Genomic DNA, 16,517 nt, shown 5'->3' with positions numbered 1-16,517 from the left:
AACCTGGAGGCAGGAACTGAAGCAGAGACCACGGAGAAATGCTGCTTACTATCTTGCTTTCTGTAGCTTACTCTGCCTTTCTATAAAGCCCAGGACCCCTGTGCCAGTGTCAAGTTGAATCACATGTGAAAATGGCCAGTCACCAGCAATGTTGTATGGCTTAACCTAATATGGCAACGGTTGGGGTATGGAATTTGCTACAGAGCTTTTGTGGAGGACAGAGGGACAGGGCAAGGCCTGAAGGATCTGTGTTCCCTGGATGGGCAGAGGACACAGGAGATGAGCAAGCTGCGATGTAGGGACGGTGAAGAGAGCAGCCAGACGGTCCAGGTGCTCCTTAGGCTACCTGCGTGGCTGGCAGGGCTCTGTGGGGGTCGTCTGTTCGGTCGTTAATTGTTCTGATGCCCAGTGTGCCCTTTCTGTAGGCGACAGGAGAACAGATTGCCATCAAGCAGTGCCGACAGGAGCTCAGCCCGAAGAACAGAGACCGCTGGTGCCTGGAGATCCAGATCATGAGACGGTGAGGACCTGCGCCCATATCTGGGGATGCCTGAATGAAAACCACAGCACACTCTCCCTGTCGTACTAGAAAAGAACCCCAAGTCTCTTCCATCAGGACACTGCCCAGGCTATCCAGAGAGGCGACTGTCCTCAGGGCTTCTAAAGGGTAGCACTTAAACACTACATTGAGTTTGTGGTTGGGCCTGTTACATTAAACTTAAGGTAGCTGTCATAGCTAAGTATGGTGCTGTGCTCCTATAAGTCAATCGTGATAAGTTTTTATTTTTCAGCAAAAATATCCTTGTCTTCCCTATGCTTCTAATTCCAGAGTGGCATGTGACCCTCTGCTGCTGTTTGCCCTCTGTGGGTACCCACACAGTATGGGGACAGGATCTTTCTGTCCTGGGTGGATGCTCTCCTCCCACTGCTGTGACCTGTAAGTGAGCGCTGTAAGAGTTAGCTTGAAGCAACCAAGAAGATGCTCCCTCTGCTCACTTCTTTCGTTTCTTTAAATGACTTAATTTTTACATGTATGAGTCTTGCCTGCATTTGGGTACCACGTGCATGCTTGGTGCTGAGGAGGCCAAAAGTGGAGTTGGACCTTCTGGGACTGTAGTTCCAAGCCGGTTGAAGGTTGTGCTCCAACACGCGGGTGCTGGGACTGAAGCCCAGGTCCTCTGGAAGAGCCCAGTTTTAACTGCTGAGTCATCTCTCCAGTCTTCGGCTCCTTTCTTAAAAAGCAGAGAGAGAGAGAGAGAGAGAGAGAGAGAGAGAGAGAGAGAGAGAGAGAGAGAGAGCAGTTGCCTCCCTCATTGAATATCCACACGCATGCTCCCATCACCCGTCCCCTTAAATGGCATAAGGTCCCTGTCGTCACCTGTTAGAAGCAGCCTTGCAGCGCAATGAAAACTTGAATCGGACACTTTAAGAACCATGAAACGATACATGGTATGCTTATAGGATACTTGAGTTTCCAGGGCTGAGGAAGGCTGAGTTATCATGTTAACTTAGTAGACTACTCCTGTTTAATTCCCAAGGGGACTGGTTATTCTGTGCCTTTGTTGGAAGCTGAGATATGGAACAAGGGGGATAGATTTGGGCTGAAGCTCGAATGTTTATTGGTTTCCCCTCTTTCTAGGCTGAACCATCCCAATGTGGTGGCTGCGCGGGACGTCCCCGAGGGGATGCAGAACTTGGCACCCAATGATTTGCCTTTGTTGGCCATGGAATACTGTCAAGGAGGAGATCTCCGAAGAGTGAGTCTTCCGGGATTGTGGGGTTTAGGTCCGTGTGGGCTGGCACGCTGGGAGGGGAGAAACGGAGAGAGACCGTTCACCATCATCTGGCAAGCTCAAGCAGTCAGTGGACTAACCGCACCTGTGCGAAGTCCCTCTTCTAAGCCTTCTTTGGGGTGGTTCCCGTAAGTGTAAATCAGAAGATTTAGTCAAAAGTGCCTGCAAGAAAGCCGAAGATGGGCTGTGTCACATGACCACTAATGTGACAAGGAAAACTTGCCATCAGACCTAGACCAGGGAAGCAAGCGGGAAGTCGCATCACAGACTCTTCCCCCTTCGGTATGTTAGGGCCACCACAAGCTTTTGGGGCCAGTGTCACTGCTGACTGATAGGGAGAGACTGTCGTCACAGACGGGACAGCGTTGCACAGAATCGCGGAGGGTGGGAGGGAGTCTCAGCTTGGTCATCGGAGGTCAGGGCCGTCCCTGTCTGTGAACCTGGGTCATGTCATTTAGTGTGGGAAAAAATAAAAGCTCCAAGTGAGTTGTTTTCAAATCTACTCCGACTATAACTCCATTCAGCTCCTTACTATAAAGACTCACAGCGTGGGGCCCAGGCATTCTTTCAGGGCTCCTTTTACATAGCAGTTCCCCTGACATATGTCATGTGCTGTGGCCTTTGTTCTGCGGGGCCTTTCCCCTTCATAAAAGAAAAGTTTCTGTGAGTGAGTCTCCCGCTAGGGGTGGGAAGTCCTGACGGAGTGTAGCTAGGGAACAGGATATGACAACACCTTGACGCTCCTGTTTCCTGACCTTGGACAGCTGCTGTCAGGCTGGAGAGAGAAGTGGGTGGGGGTGACCAGGTGACTGGGTGCTCAGAAGCACAGTAGAGATGAACACTCGCCCCGTCAGGCAGCGGAGACCCCGTAAGGTGAGGGAAAGAGGATGGAGATCTCAGGATGCCTCTTGGCCTGGGCTTCAGGGTGATCTAGGGAGAGGCGGGATGTGGTTGCTTAAGAAGACCTCTGTCCTTGCTGTCACTTGAAATGGCACTGGGGGAGAGTCCTGCTGCCCAGAGCTTTTATGATCTTGTTCTCTTTGTTTCCTAAATAAGGTAACCTGTCTTTTCCTTCTTTTTAAAACCTAAAAAAAGAAGAGTGGGCAAAATCTATATTATCTCTTAGAGCAGTGGTTCTCAACCTTCCTAGTGCTGTGGCCTTATAACACAGTTCCTCATGCTGTGGTGACCCCCACCACAAAATTATTTGTGCTGCTATTTCACAACTGTAATTTTGCTGCTGCTGTGAATTGTAATATACATATCTGTGTTTCCTGATGGTCTTAGTCGTGACCCACAGGTTGAGAACCACTGTCCTAGAGAGCTAAGCTTGAATAGCAGATAGCAAATTTCAGATTCAGAGTTAATTTCAAGACTTAAGTCTACCATGCTTGCTTTGTACCTGTAGTCCAGCTGGGGGGTGGGGAGTTAAGACAGGAGACTCATCGGGCGGTGGTGGCGCACGCCTTTAATCCTAGCACTGGGGAGGCAGAGGCAGGCAGATCTCTGTGAGTTCGAGGCCAGCCTGGTCTACAGAGTGAGTTCCAGGACAGGCTTCAAGGCTACACAGAGAAACCCTGTAGCAAAGACAGGAGACTCTTTTTTCAAGAATTTGAGATCAACTTACAAAGTATGGTGAGACTCTGTCCAAAAAAAAAAAAAAAAAAAAAATACACAGCCTCAAAAACAACCAAAAACCTAAACCATGAGAAGAGTGAACTGTGTGACGCATAGATAACCAGGTGGGGATGGCCATGAGTCTGACTGTTGATGACTTGTAGCAGCACGTGGAGCCGCTTGGTAAACTTAGAGCCATTCAAAGCCCAGCTCCAGTTGATATTAGACTCCCCAGTCTCAGTTTCTTCACCTCTGACATGGAGATTTCAGCTGCTCTTCCTGTAGAGGGAGTCAGGGGACTCAGGGCAGTGATACTGGGTGGCGCAGACAGAGTCTGCTGAATTCACCATGCAGTACTAGGTGCATTGCCAGGTGCATAGCAAGTGCGCATTCCCCCACATTAGATTGTCCAAGGAAGACCCTGTTAGCAGAGTAGCCAGAGGGTGGCTTTTTGCAGGAATCTCAAGAGCAAACTCAGTTGCTATTGACCTTAGACCCCAGCTACTCTCTTCAGACTTGCAGCAGTAGGGAAGTTGATTCAAATACTTCCTTCCGGGGTCTGGGAGGTGAATACATGGATAACTGCAGGCTGCTGCCTCGCTGTGACCCTGGAGCAAGTCCTACTGCCCCAGCTGCCTCCAGCCAGCTCCCTTGAACCCTGAGATAGTACCAGCACTCAGCTGTCTGACTGGCAGAAGACGCAGGTGGGTTTCTCAGGGGTCTCTGACCACCCAGACTGACCCCGCTTTTCATCTTCTCCTTAGTACTTGAACCAGTTTGAAAACTGCTGTGGCCTGCGGGAAGGAGCCATCCTTACCCTGCTGAGTGACATTGGTAAGTCCCGCCCTAGAAACAAAGCCAGGCCCTGCAGGGTAGACGTGAGTCCAGTCAGGCACCTAGGGAATTGCTTCTGCAGAGGGTGTGGTGAGATGTGGAGAGAACCTCCTGGAGTGAGTGAGGAGTTCAGCCAGGGCTCAGATAGAGTTCCTTCCTTCCTAAGTCATGGTGCGAATGACTGTGTGTTCCCTGGAAGAGGTTCCCTTCCCACCAAAGGGCTCCACTCCCTGCTTTCCTGGAATGGCCGGTGAGCTAGGTCGTCGTCTGGTAGTGAGGTCTCACAGCAGCAGGTGTTGGCCAGCCATGGGCACAGAAAAGCCCCCTGTTTAATACATGGATACTGTGGGTGTCCTTAGATGCCAGAGCTTGTGGTATTCTGAGAAGGCTGGCATCAGGGAGGAGAGTCACGTGGGCCTGCAGACACCTGTGTGTGGTGTCTCCTAGAAGTGGGGTTCTCACGGTCAGCTCTGCCTCTCGCCTAGAGAAGTGGGGCTCTCACGGTCAGCTCTGCCTCTCGCCTACAGAAGTGGGGCTCTCATGGTCAGCTCTGCCTCTCGCCTACAGAAGTGGGGCTCTCATGGTCAGCTCTGCCTCTCGCCTACAGAAGTGGGGCTCTCATGGTCAGCTCTGCCTCTCGCCTACAGAAGTGGGGCTCTCATGGTCAGCTCTGCCTCTCGCCTACAGAAGTGGGGCTCTCATGGTCAGCTCTGCCTCTCGCCTACAGAAGTGGGGCTCTCATGGTCAGCTCTGCCTCTCGCCTACAGAAGTGGGGCTCTCATGGTCAGCTCTGCCTCTCGCCTACAGAAGTGGGGCTCTCATGGTCAGCTCTGCCTCTCGCCTACAGAAGTGGGGCTCTCATGGTCAGCTCTGCCTCTCGCCTACAGAAGTGGGGCTCTCATGGTCAGCTCTGCCTCTCGCCTACAGAAGTGGGGCTCTCATGGTCAGCTCTGCCTCTCGCCTACAGAAGTGGGGCTCTCATGGTCAGCTCTGCCTCTCGCCTACAGAAGTGGGGCTCTCATGGTCAGCTCTGCCTCTCGCCTACAGAAGTGGGGCTCTCATGGTCAGCTCTGCCTCTCGCCTACAGAAGTGGGGCTCTCATGGTCAGCTCTGCCTCTCGCCTACAGAAGTGGGGCTCTCATGGTCAGCTCTGCCTCTCGCCTACAGAAGTGGGGCTCTCATGGTCAGCTCTGCCTCTCGCCTACAGAAGTGGGGCTCTCATGGTCAGCTCTGCCTCTCGCCCACAGTAGTGGGGCTCTGACAGTCAGCTCTGCCTCTCGCCTACAGAAGTGGGGCTCTCACGGTCAGCTCTGCCTCTCGCCCACAGAAGTGGGGCTCTGATAGTCAGCCTAGAGAAGCAGATATGAGAGAAGTGCCACAGAGCTTGCTCAGGGCTTTAAAGATAATGGTGGTGATGGTGATGATGATGATGATGATGGTGATGCCATCATGCAAGGCTGGTGCAAATTGATAGTTTGGGTTCTAGAGTTATCTAGAGTTCTTCCTTTAATATGTGTCCCCTTTTTGAAGAATGGTCTATCTTTGTCCCTCCCCTACTTCATTCTTTCAACCTGTACATGTATGACTTGTTCACTCCAAGTTTGTTTTTCCAGTTGTACAGAAAGTTTGATGTGAAGTCACGCGTCCTCTCCTTAGGTTCTCCAGCCATTAGCATTTACCCCACTTACACAGCTGTATTCTCTAACTTTGCAGTCCAGGGGCCTCTCATCTTTCAGGAACTTTGCCAGTGTGGGTCTTAAGGCTGAGATCCAAGCAGTCTGATATGTACAGCACCCACCTTCCTGAGCATCCTCCGTTTCCTTTGCAATGGAGCCCCATGGAGGCCTAGGTGACATTACTACAGTCTTACCTCATGGGTAAGCCGCAGCCACCTCTTGGCCTCGGATTTTCCTGTGTGTCTGCCGGAGGAGCCCTGTCTGTATACCCGTGGGGTCTACTCTAGAGGTCTAGACTTCCACGTGTTCTCCCGACACCATACTTCCTGTCTCACCCGCCCATGTTTTGCTTAGATGTTCACCTGATTCTGTCTCTTTAAACCAGCAGCCAAATTACTGATTTGCTCCTGTTGGATTGGGTTGAAGGCGGGCCCCGTAGGTAGGGGGTGGGGAGGAGGGAGGTAGGCAGGAGGTTCTTTTGTTCTCCCTGGGCGACATTTGCTTCCTTTGGTCACCGCTTTTTCTTGGATGTCATTCTCTCAAATATTTTTCTTCTACTCATTAGATTATTTATGCATCTGTCATATAGGTAGAAAAAGCCCCTACATGGAGACTGGTGGCTCATGCCTGTAGTCTTAGTTTTCGGAAGATAGAGGCAAGAATACTGCTGTGAATTTGAGGATAGCCTGGGCTATAATGGAAACCCTGTCTCAAAGGAACAAAAATAAAAAGCTCTCTAAATGACTGGTCCATGTACACTAACTGGATTGCTGCTTTGTATGCCTTTTACTTCCTTGGGTGCGGTGACCTTAGTATTATCTACTCTAGTGCCTCCTTGGTGAGGGTGGAGCAGCGGGCTCGAACATGCAAGCGTCCTACCATGAGCTCTACCCAAGTCTCGAACCAAACTGCTTAAAACCAGAGCCTTTGGTCACTTCTTTGTCTTCAGCGTCGAGAGAAGTAGTAGCTGGTATACGGCGCCTTGTCTGTGGGTATCTATAAGATTAAATGTTCTGAAAGGAATTAAAATACACGATGACTCATTCTTTAAGGAAGAGAATCTGGACATCCCTGTATTAATACCCGGTGTAAACCAGCCCTTCCAATCGGTAGCCAAGTGGCCTGACTCATTAGCTGTTAGTGAGAGCATTGCCCACCTCGTTAGAATCCTTGAACACAGAATGAGATGCTGTACATCAGCTCTTGGCACAGCGCTCTTCCTAGAATGCTGTACAGTAAACCAGTGTGGTCCCTTTCCCTTTCCTGCCCTGCAGGCCCTAAAACCCTCAGTCCCCGCTATGGATTATTAATGAGGTTGGAGCCAGCAAACCCCATAGGTGGGAGTCTCGTGAGATGCCCTTCCTGGAAATGCCTGCTCTTCCCCAGACCCATTCTAACCCAGCCATTTCTGGGATGCATTCCTATCCTTTGACTCTGGTTGAAGTTGCTGATAGATTTATGTTTTATTTGCATACCGCGCCCCATTTCTGATTTCTGTATGAAACCATCAAATTTAGGCTCACAACTAAGTCAGCTCAAAAGCTTTTCGTAGAGTGACGCAGTTAACCTAACCGTTTTGTCTTCTGAAACAGCTCCTGAGCATATTTCGTCCCAAGTACAACATTCTCTTTGCTGGAGTCACCACTGTTCCCTGTTTGGTTGGTTCCAGTTAATTAGCCAAGCCATGCTCCTGGTCACAGTCCATATTCATTGCCTTCTCGTCTGTGTTAAATCTGTTTGCCCCTAATATCTGGGTCCTGATTCCTTAGGGACCCCGCACGGAGCAGCATCAGGTAAAACATGCACAAGCAGGCTTCTTCCAGCAAGTTTTAAGTTGCCAGTGCAGCTCCAGCAGCTCTAAGGAGAGAACACATGAGAAAACAGGTAGATGCCTGGCAGCCTCCTAGAGCTAGCCTGACCCGCCATTGCCTTACCCCGGCAAACCATCCTGGGATAGACAGAGGCAGTGGTAACAGTATGAACCTCCCCATAACATGACCCCAGAATAGCCCACGGGAATCACAGTTACACTGAGTACTCCTTTAGAGAACATAAGAGTGTTGCTTCCTGCCAGCGAAGCAGCGAAGTCCCAAACGGTCAGGTCAGAGGGGGTCAGTGGCCCAGGCTGTCAGTGGCTTCCTGAACCTTAGAACTGCACATGCCCAGACCACACCGCATCTTCCATGTTGTCTTCTCCTCATTCTTGCCCCCTCCCCTTCACCTTCCTCTCCTGGGCCAGCCGCTCTCTGCTTTACCGTATTGCTGGTTGTCTGTCTGGTGTCTTATGGCATCTCTACCAACTGTATCTTCCCCGAGGCTGTGCTCTAGCCTGAGCTCTGGAGCCATATCTGCAGAATATTTCTCCCAAAGTCACTCCCAAATTGAACCCTAAACTTCTTTTGACTTGATCCCTTTGTGATACCTTGTTTTTCACTGGACCTCTCTTTCTGCACACCCAGACATGAGTGCCAAGTTTAAATCTCATCTTTTGGGTCAGTGGTTAAGAGTATTTGCTTCCCTTACGAGGGATCCAGATTGGTTCCCAGTCCCCATATGGTGGCTCTCAATCCTAGGGATCTAAGAACCTCGTCTGGCCTCCCTGGGCACCAGACATCTAGATAGTGCACATGCACGCAGACACAGCATTCAGACATGAAATAAAAAGAAATAAACCTTTAAATATCACCCTTGAAAACTTCCCTTCATAGGTTTCTTACTCTGCCTGGCTGGAAGGACTAAAGGACAGAAAAACACTCTCCAGGTTGAGCTGGGCATGTGGCTCAGCTGGTAGAATGCTTGCCTCGCGTGTGTGATGCCCAGTGACTCATAAACTGGACATGGTGGCATGTGTCCCAGTTCTGGGGGTGAGGCTGGGGAGTAAGAGCAGCAGGATCTGGAATTTAAAATCATCTTTAACTGCATAGTAAATTTAATGCCAGCCGCCTTTGTTTCCAACTGAGGTCGCTAGCCTACTGCACACGGGATTCCTATAACCTGTTCCTCCGTTCCCCCGCTCGCTGTGTCCTTCCTTCCCCTGTACCTCATCTGGGACCCTCAGCCTTCCTGTCTGTTAGCCTCGGACTTTGCCCGTCACTCTTGATTTCCCTCACAGCATCCTGCTCTTCATGGTCGCTGAGCAAGTGAGAGAGTGGTTCTGCACTTTCGTCCTAACATCTGGTCTTGCTGCTTTCCGTCCTGCTTGTTAGTCCCAGAGACCGTGAGCCAGGCTAAGTCTGTTTTGCCTGGAAAGTCCGGCAGCAAACTGGGCAGCTCATGGTAGGCTCGGCACTTTAATTAAGAGCACAGACATCTCTTACTTTTTTGCTCAGTGGCAACTTGGACCACCCATTGGTTGGCCTCTCTCCATCCCTCCCTCTCTGTTCTTCTTCTTCCTTCTGCCTCACCCCCAAACAGTCTACCACTAAAGATACACCCGCCCCTACCTGTTGCTTTTCGCTGTCTCGTTTTTCTTCTGATCTCTACCCTCTTCGAATCTTCTTGTCCATTGTGTTCCCAGTGGAACATATCTCGAACAAGTGCCCTGAAAAGAGCTTACCAGACTCTCAAGACTTGTATGAATATCGGGATTTCATGGGCACACCCCTTCCAAACCTCTTTCCTACCTGGAAGCCTGGTTGATTTAGTCTGTTTTCTAAGTTGTAGTTTATTATATGACGAATATGACTTAGAATTGACGTCATATTCTTCCTGTAACCCCGGGGAGATCCTGGGTGTAGATGTGGGTACCACCCTGACAAGAGTCATAGTGATTCTCTTTGCCTGCTTTGGGTACTGCACCTGGATCTCTCTGCAGAATCCATATGACAACAGGCCAAGGTACCCATCACCCCCTGCCTGCCAGACTGACCACCTCCTCAGTTTGCTGGAGATTCCACATGACAGCCCATCCTGATAGGCGTGGTACTGTGTGTTGTGTGTTTATGTGTAGGTATAGATTAGTATGTGGATATGCTTGTACATTTGTGATGTGTCACAGAAAGGGCTTGGTATTAAATCAGTATTGTTATTGATTTTTTTATCTCCTACCCCTTTTGAGACAGGGTCTCTATGTAGACCAGGGTGGCTTTGAACTCGACATTTAGATTAGGTGACCTCTGCCTCGTCTCACGATCATCTTCGTGCTAAGGTTATAGGCATATGCCAACTTTTACTTAAAAAAAAAAGTGGTGGGGTCTGATATGTCCTCTTGGCAGTGCATCATCAACATTCTTTAAGTCAATAGCTGTGCACCTAAATTGTTTTTAAAGAAGTTGCCCATTATAGCTGGAGAGATGGCTTAGTTGGTGAAGTGCTGGCATGTGTCTTTGATAGGTTTCTATCGCTTCAATGAAATACCATGCCCGAAAGCAATGGGGGGGAGGGAAGGGTTCACATCATCTCACACTTCCATGTCACAGTCTATCATCCAGGAAGTCAGGACAGGAACCTCGAGGCAGGAACTGAAGCAGAGGATGAGCTGCTTACTGGCCTGCCTCTTGTGGCTTGCTCGGCCTGCTCTCTTAAGGCACTCAAGGCCAGCAGCCCAGGGATGGCACCATCCACAGGGAGCTGGGCCCTCCCGACTCGTCATCAATAAAAAATATCTTACAGGCTTGCCCGCAGGCCAGTCTGCTGGAGGCATTGTCTCAGTTGAAGTCCCCTCTTACACAATGCCAGCTTGTTTCAAGGTGATGTGAAACCAGTCAGCACTCTGTGCAAGCGTGAGGACCCGAGTTCAGTTATCTGCACAGCACCCGGAGTGAAAAGGGTGAAGAAGCCTGCACCTGTAATCCCATCCCGGGGAGAGGGGCAGAGGTAGAAGGATCCCTGGGGCTGCTGGGAAACCAGTCCACATGAGTTGCTGAGCTCCAGGTTCAGAAACCTTATTTGGAAAAAAGATAAAGGGGACGGGGACAGGTTAGGAAAGGATGGAGGAAGACACCTGAGTCTGAGGCCCTTTCCTGAGCTTTGTTTGTGACGTCTTTGACCATGAATTTTCCAAATGTATTTTGTCTATGTCCCCTTTGTTAATCAGGGCTCCTGCGGGCTGGACTTGATCTTCCTAGAGGCTGACTGACCTCAGACTGCTGATCTTGCCTCCGCCTCCCAGCTGCTCCCATACACCACCATGGCTAGTCTTTTTATGCAGTACTTCAGTGTCTCATGGATGCTGGGCAAACACTGCAGTAACTGGGCTACACCATCAGCAGATAAACCAAAATCTCACAGTTAAAATTCTGCTCTTTTGGCCTGGCCCCCTTCACCTGGCCTGAGCAGTGTCTGCCCCAGGCTGCCGCTTCTATCCACTGAGCTTATGCGACAGAAGTCAGAAAATGTGTCAAGACAGCACTATATTGTCTTTTACAGGCTAGCGAATTCTGAAGGAAAAAAGCATTTTCTATACATAATAAAATATCGTTCATCTTTACACTCCCTCAGCATCAGCACTTAGATACCTCCATGAAAACAGAATCATTCACCGAGATCTGAAACCAGAAAACATCGTTCTGCAGCAAGGAGAGCAACGGGTAAGTGGCCTCCCTGGGACTTAGGGAGTCTCCGGGGCTGCTGGAGGGGCTTAGGGTGTCTCCGGGGCTGCTGGGGGGACTTAGGGAGTCTCCGGGGCTGCTGGGGGACTTAGGGAGTCTCCCGGGCTGCTGGAGGGACTTAGGGAGTCTCCTGGGCTGCTGGAGGGACTTAGGGAGTCTCTGGGGCTGCTGGGGGACTTAGGGAGTCTCTGAGGCTGCTGGGAGGCTTAGGGAGTCTCTGATGCTGCTGGGAGGCTTAGGGAGTCTCTGGAGCTGCTGGGGGACTTAGGGAGCCCTCAACATTGTAAGTTGTTTGTTTCTGGATTTCCTCGAGTCACCCTCTGGTTCTCTTAAGGATTTCTTCTTTTGGGATTTCTTTCCGTTTTTGAAACAACAGTGCAAACTGTTCTTGCCGGCAGATTGAGGCAAGCTTGGCTGTATCACATTGACATTTTATTTTTTTATTATTTTTTTCTCCAGTACTGAATGTATTACATTGTTAATTGCCCAAGTTGCAGGAATCTGATAAGGAAAATGTTTATTATTCCACCTCCGCCCTCAACCAAACACCTCTTTGAGACAGACTTTTTCTTTTTCACTTGTTTTGGAAGCCTCACCTTTTGGTGTTTAAATGAGCTGAAGTTGGTTGTGGGTGTGGTTGAGAAGAGACGGGCAAAGGTGGCATCAGCCCATCGTGGGCATGGTCCAGCTTGCCGTTACACACGAGCTACTTGTGGCCTCTGCCAATGGCTGCCCAGCTCGAGTGCGATGGTAACCTCCTCACAGGCTTAGATACTGATAGTCTCCCAACTCTGTTCAACCAGGGGTCGCCCATCCCTCCTGAAACGGCTTCCCTCCCAATTCCTAGCCCAGCCCATGACTGTGGCAGACTCACCAAACCTTCATTCTTCCAGTCATTCTGCCTATTTCCTGAGCAGGGCCTGGCCTGGCCTCTCCCATTACAAACCCAGGCTTAGTGGTCCTGGGGTCTGATATGTAGGCTCTTAATTGATTAGTGGCAAACCAGGAAAAATATCTGCCCAACATTTTTATAGTACCCAAAAGGTACCTGGTTGAGAACATTCTCCTGTGAATATAGTGGCTCTAAGATGTTTAGGAACCACCATTCTTTGGGAGTTCAGGAATATCTTTGTTCTAATGGCAAACAGACTTATGTCGGTAAGGAGACGGTCCTCTTACAGCCTACAGATTCTTCTCCTCACTCCACCCTTTTTTCTTCCAGTTAATACACAAAATTATTGATCTAGGATATGCCAAGGAACTTGATCAGGGCAGTCTGTGCACTTCCTTTGTGGGGACCCTGCAGTACCTGGTAAGAAATGGGCCCAAGGGCTTGCTTCTCGGTCCCTGTAATGTTTATGTTTGTGGGTCTGTCTGTCCTTCCTGCCTGCATCTCAGGCTTGCTGGCTCTGTGGACATCTAGAATTTTTGTGTGAGTTCATAAACCCTAGTTCACACATGTGAGTGTTGTTGTGCCCCCTGGAAAGATTTAGTCTCTGCCCTGGTGTGAGAAGGGCTGTGCTGTGTGCCTTTGCCCAGAACCTCCCTGTGCCAGGGTTCTATCTGATTATCTGTAGAGGCTGAGTTTCCTGGAGGGTCGTGGGAACCAGTGGGGAAGAGGTGGGGCCGTGACTTCTCTCCTGTGTGCAGTGTGATCTGGATACCGGAGTGATATTTGATCAACTCATTCTTCAGGAATGTTGTGCGCCAGACCTTGTGCTCAGAGCTGGCAGTACACTGAGAAAAGAGATAAGTGTTTTGCTGCTCACTGAGAGCTTACCGTTCAAGAAGAAAGCAGGCGTTAGTCACCATGGCATCCAGATACTCAGAAACCACCGCTGTCATGAGTGCCTTTGATGAAAGTACAGTGTTGGAGGATGTATTGTGTGTGAAGGGGGCCTAGCTAAGTCTGGGCCTAAAGGTGAAGGGCCAAAGTGGGGGGAGGCAGTGCAAGGATGGGGAGAGGAGAAACTGGCGAAAGCGTGGCACATTGGAAGACACAATAGTGTGGTCCAGGCGCTGGGGAAGAAGAAGGAAAGGACAAACTGTTATCCTTTACTGACTTTAAGGGTTTTTAACCGTATCATAAAACCTCTGGAACAGCCCTGAAGAATGACTAAGGTGGCCGCTGGACTAGACACATCCCCAACTGTGCAAGTAGAGTAGGGAGGCACCGAATGTTTAAATGCAAGAACTGGGCTGGGACACTGGCATAGCTGTAATCAGCTCTTGCCCAGAATCTAAGCACTGGGCTGGTGGAGACAAGACAAGCCTGAGTTTGGGGCCAGCCTGGACTACTCGGCAAGCACCTATCTTAAATAGAGCAGGGGTTGGGTAGATAACAGACACTAAGGAAGACTTAGTGATAGATTCATCACTGGTGATAGCAGCCATCAGATTGCGGTTGAATAATGGAATCTGAGTTCAATAAACAAAAAAGGTTGAAGGTCTCAGGGCTAAAAGATCATAAGCATTCTATCTCTTAAGAAAGAAACTGTGGCCAGGCGGTGGTGGCGCACGCCTTTAGTCCCAGCACTCGGGAGGCAGGGGCAGGCGGATCTCTGAGTTCGAAACCAGCCTGGTCTACAGAGCTAGTTCTAGGACAGACTCCAAAGCCACAGAGAAACCCTGTCTCGAAAAACCAAAAAAAAAAAAAAAAAAAGAAAGAAAGAAATTGTGTCTTGTTTTCCTGAATTTGTTAATGTTTCCTATCTAGCCTACCAGTTAGAGTCCAGGAACGCTGTTTCTCCTCTTGCTGTATGGAACGCAGCTTTCCCCGTGGGGACTGTGGGCTGTAATTCAGGCAGCGCGTCCATGTGGTGTTGTTATTATACACATTCCGCTAAGTACCCTCTCAAGCCCTCAGTAGCTCAGCAGCAACCGAGTGAGGCGAGCCCATGCTCTGGCCATGATTGGTGACTCCTTGTACGGCTCCAGGAACCTGACCTGGCTAGAGGTAGCAAGGGAATGAAGCAGTGACTGGCAGGAACGCCAGGATTGAGTGGGCTGAGCTCTCTGGTGGAGAAACGACGGCATCTTGGAAGCTCATTGTGTTATAACAGAGAGGCAAGGTTATAGCTGACCACGGAAGTGGGGTGAGGTGGTGGGTTTAGTTAGGAGCAATCTTCAAGCCAAAGATGTTGGGAGAAGGGAAGAGCTATGGTGGACAGTTTCTGCACACACCGTCAACATTCATACCTGGACCGCCTAGGAAATCTTGGCCTTCTCTCTGACCCTCACCCCGGTGGGGAAGGCTTCGCCGTTTTCCCACGGGTCTGAGACTGTAGCCTTTGCCATGGCGGTGTCCATGTTACCAGCACACATTCACTGGGGTCGTCATTCACCCAGGGCCCCCTCTGCTTCCCACACGAGGTGCTAACAAAGCTGTTTACTTACGTGAAGTAAAGTGTCCATCCATAGCCATGCCTGAAGATTGAACTAATCATATTTTAACCCAAATTCCTCCTGCTGTTGATTCCCTGGCCCTTCTGCAAGCCTCCCATGTCCACGTAGATCATGGCCCTGTCATTGAGCCTCCTTCCTGGATGTTTCCTCAGTGTGTTTCCTTCAAGCCTTCTGAGCCCGGTGCATGGCCTGTCTGGGCTTCGTCACACTCCTGGGCCATGTTCTTAACTCGAGCAGCAATTGTGCAGCATGGCTTTTTCCTGCTTGATTACAAATATCCCACCTCTCTGTACTTGATTCAGGGTTACTTGGTTTAATATATGTGCTTTGCATTTGGCGTGTACCAGCTGATGTCGTTTGTCTGTTGGGCATAGCTTATCTCTCTGTCTCCTGTGAACTGGGGCCTGCATGTCATCTTCATCAGGTCCTTAGTGTACTATAACCCTCATTTTTTTTTAAAATATGCATTGGAGGTTGAGGGAGTCAGAGCCACTGGAACTTGAGTTACAGACAGTTGTGAGCTGTCCTGTAGGTGCTGGGAATTGAACCCCAGTCCTCTGGAAGAGCAACCAGTGCTCTTAACCACTGAGCCATCTCTCCAGCCCTTACCACCCTCATTTTTAAATAGGGAAAAATTAAATAACTGTGTAATGCAAAATAGATTTACTCTGGTCTGCCTTGAAGTGATTCCTCAGGATCCTGACCCCTCAGCTCTCCTGCCAATACTTCTCATTAACACAGTCTCATGAAGAATTTGAAGTACAGAGCCAGGCCATGGTGGCGCATGCTGTTAATCCCAGCACTCAGGAGGCAGAGGCAGGCGGATCTTTGAGTTTGAGACCAGCCTGGTCTACAGAGTGAGTTCCAGGATAGCCAGGGCTACCCAGGGAAACTCTGCCTTGAAAAACAGAAAGCAAACAAACAAAATATATGAAGTACAAGATAATCTTACATACCCACAGCTGAACCTGTTCGGGTGCTCCTTTTCTCTCTCCTGAGTAGACAGACTCTGCAGGTTCTGTGAGCTGAGGCTCTTCCAAGCAGGAAGAGGGCAGTCACAGCTACCGTGTGTTTCAGGCCCCAGAGCTGCTGGAGCAGCAGAAGTACACCGTGACGGTCGACTACTGGAGCTTCGGCACCCTGGCCTTCGAATGCATCACCGGCTTCCGGCCCTTCCTTCCCAATTGGCAGCCCGTGCAGTGGTGAGTGGACCTGGTCCTGGTGGGAGAGTTAACCTGAAGGGAGATGTCTTCTCCTGGCTCCATTTCTTGTCGCCCAGTCCTTTTCTGGTCCCCAGGTTAGGCCCAAATGGTCTGTGGTCCGTTCTCCCTAGCAGTGGCAGGTCAAGCTTTTCAACCTTGAACGAAAGAATGGTTGCTGGCAGCACCTGTACATAGAGCGTCGGTCCTAACGTGGTCGGCCTCGACAAGGTGGTCCACCTGGACCGCTGCATCACTGCGCATTGACGGTGACGTGTTAGCAGGTCATTAGTGAAGAGAACAGAGGTTCTCACAAGACCGTAGCGAAGGGCTGTTTACATGTGCAGTAAAGTCTATCAGCGTCAGTCTTCATGCAGAAAGGTTTTCCTTAAAGTAGTTTCTGTAGTAGTAATAAATGCTTGAAACTTCAAAAGTATTTTATAT

At 49.9% G+C, this 16,517-nt stretch overlaps 1 protein-coding gene across 1 annotated transcript in view; it reads left to right on the top strand.

The window, feature by feature from the left end:
• Window positions 1-16,517, top strand: part of Ikbkb (inhibitor of nuclear factor kappa B kinase subunit beta) — a 40,917-nt gene that overhangs the window by 6,522 nt on the left and 17,878 nt on the right. Inside the window, exons 3-8 of the mRNA XM_050146726.1 lie at window positions 426-520; window positions 1,640-1,757; window positions 4,175-4,244; window positions 11,360-11,448; window positions 12,692-12,781; window positions 15,952-16,076. Coding sequence (XP_050002683.1) covers window positions 426-520; window positions 1,640-1,757; window positions 4,175-4,244; window positions 11,360-11,448; window positions 12,692-12,781; window positions 15,952-16,076 — 587 coding nt within the window. The remainder of the gene's footprint in view (window positions 1-425; window positions 521-1,639; window positions 1,758-4,174; window positions 4,245-11,359; window positions 11,449-12,691; window positions 12,782-15,951; window positions 16,077-16,517) is intronic.

Source organism: Alexandromys fortis, unplaced genomic scaffold, assembly GCF_014885135.2.
Source record: "Alexandromys fortis isolate MF-2015 unplaced genomic scaffold, M_Fortis_MF-2015_v1.1 scaffold_55, whole genome shotgun sequence".
NCBI classification, from domain to species: domain Eukaryota; kingdom Metazoa; phylum Chordata; class Mammalia; order Rodentia; family Cricetidae; genus Alexandromys; species Alexandromys fortis.
The sequence above is the reverse complement of the archived record's forward strand: the minus strand, read 5'-3'. Positions and strand labels throughout refer to the sequence as shown.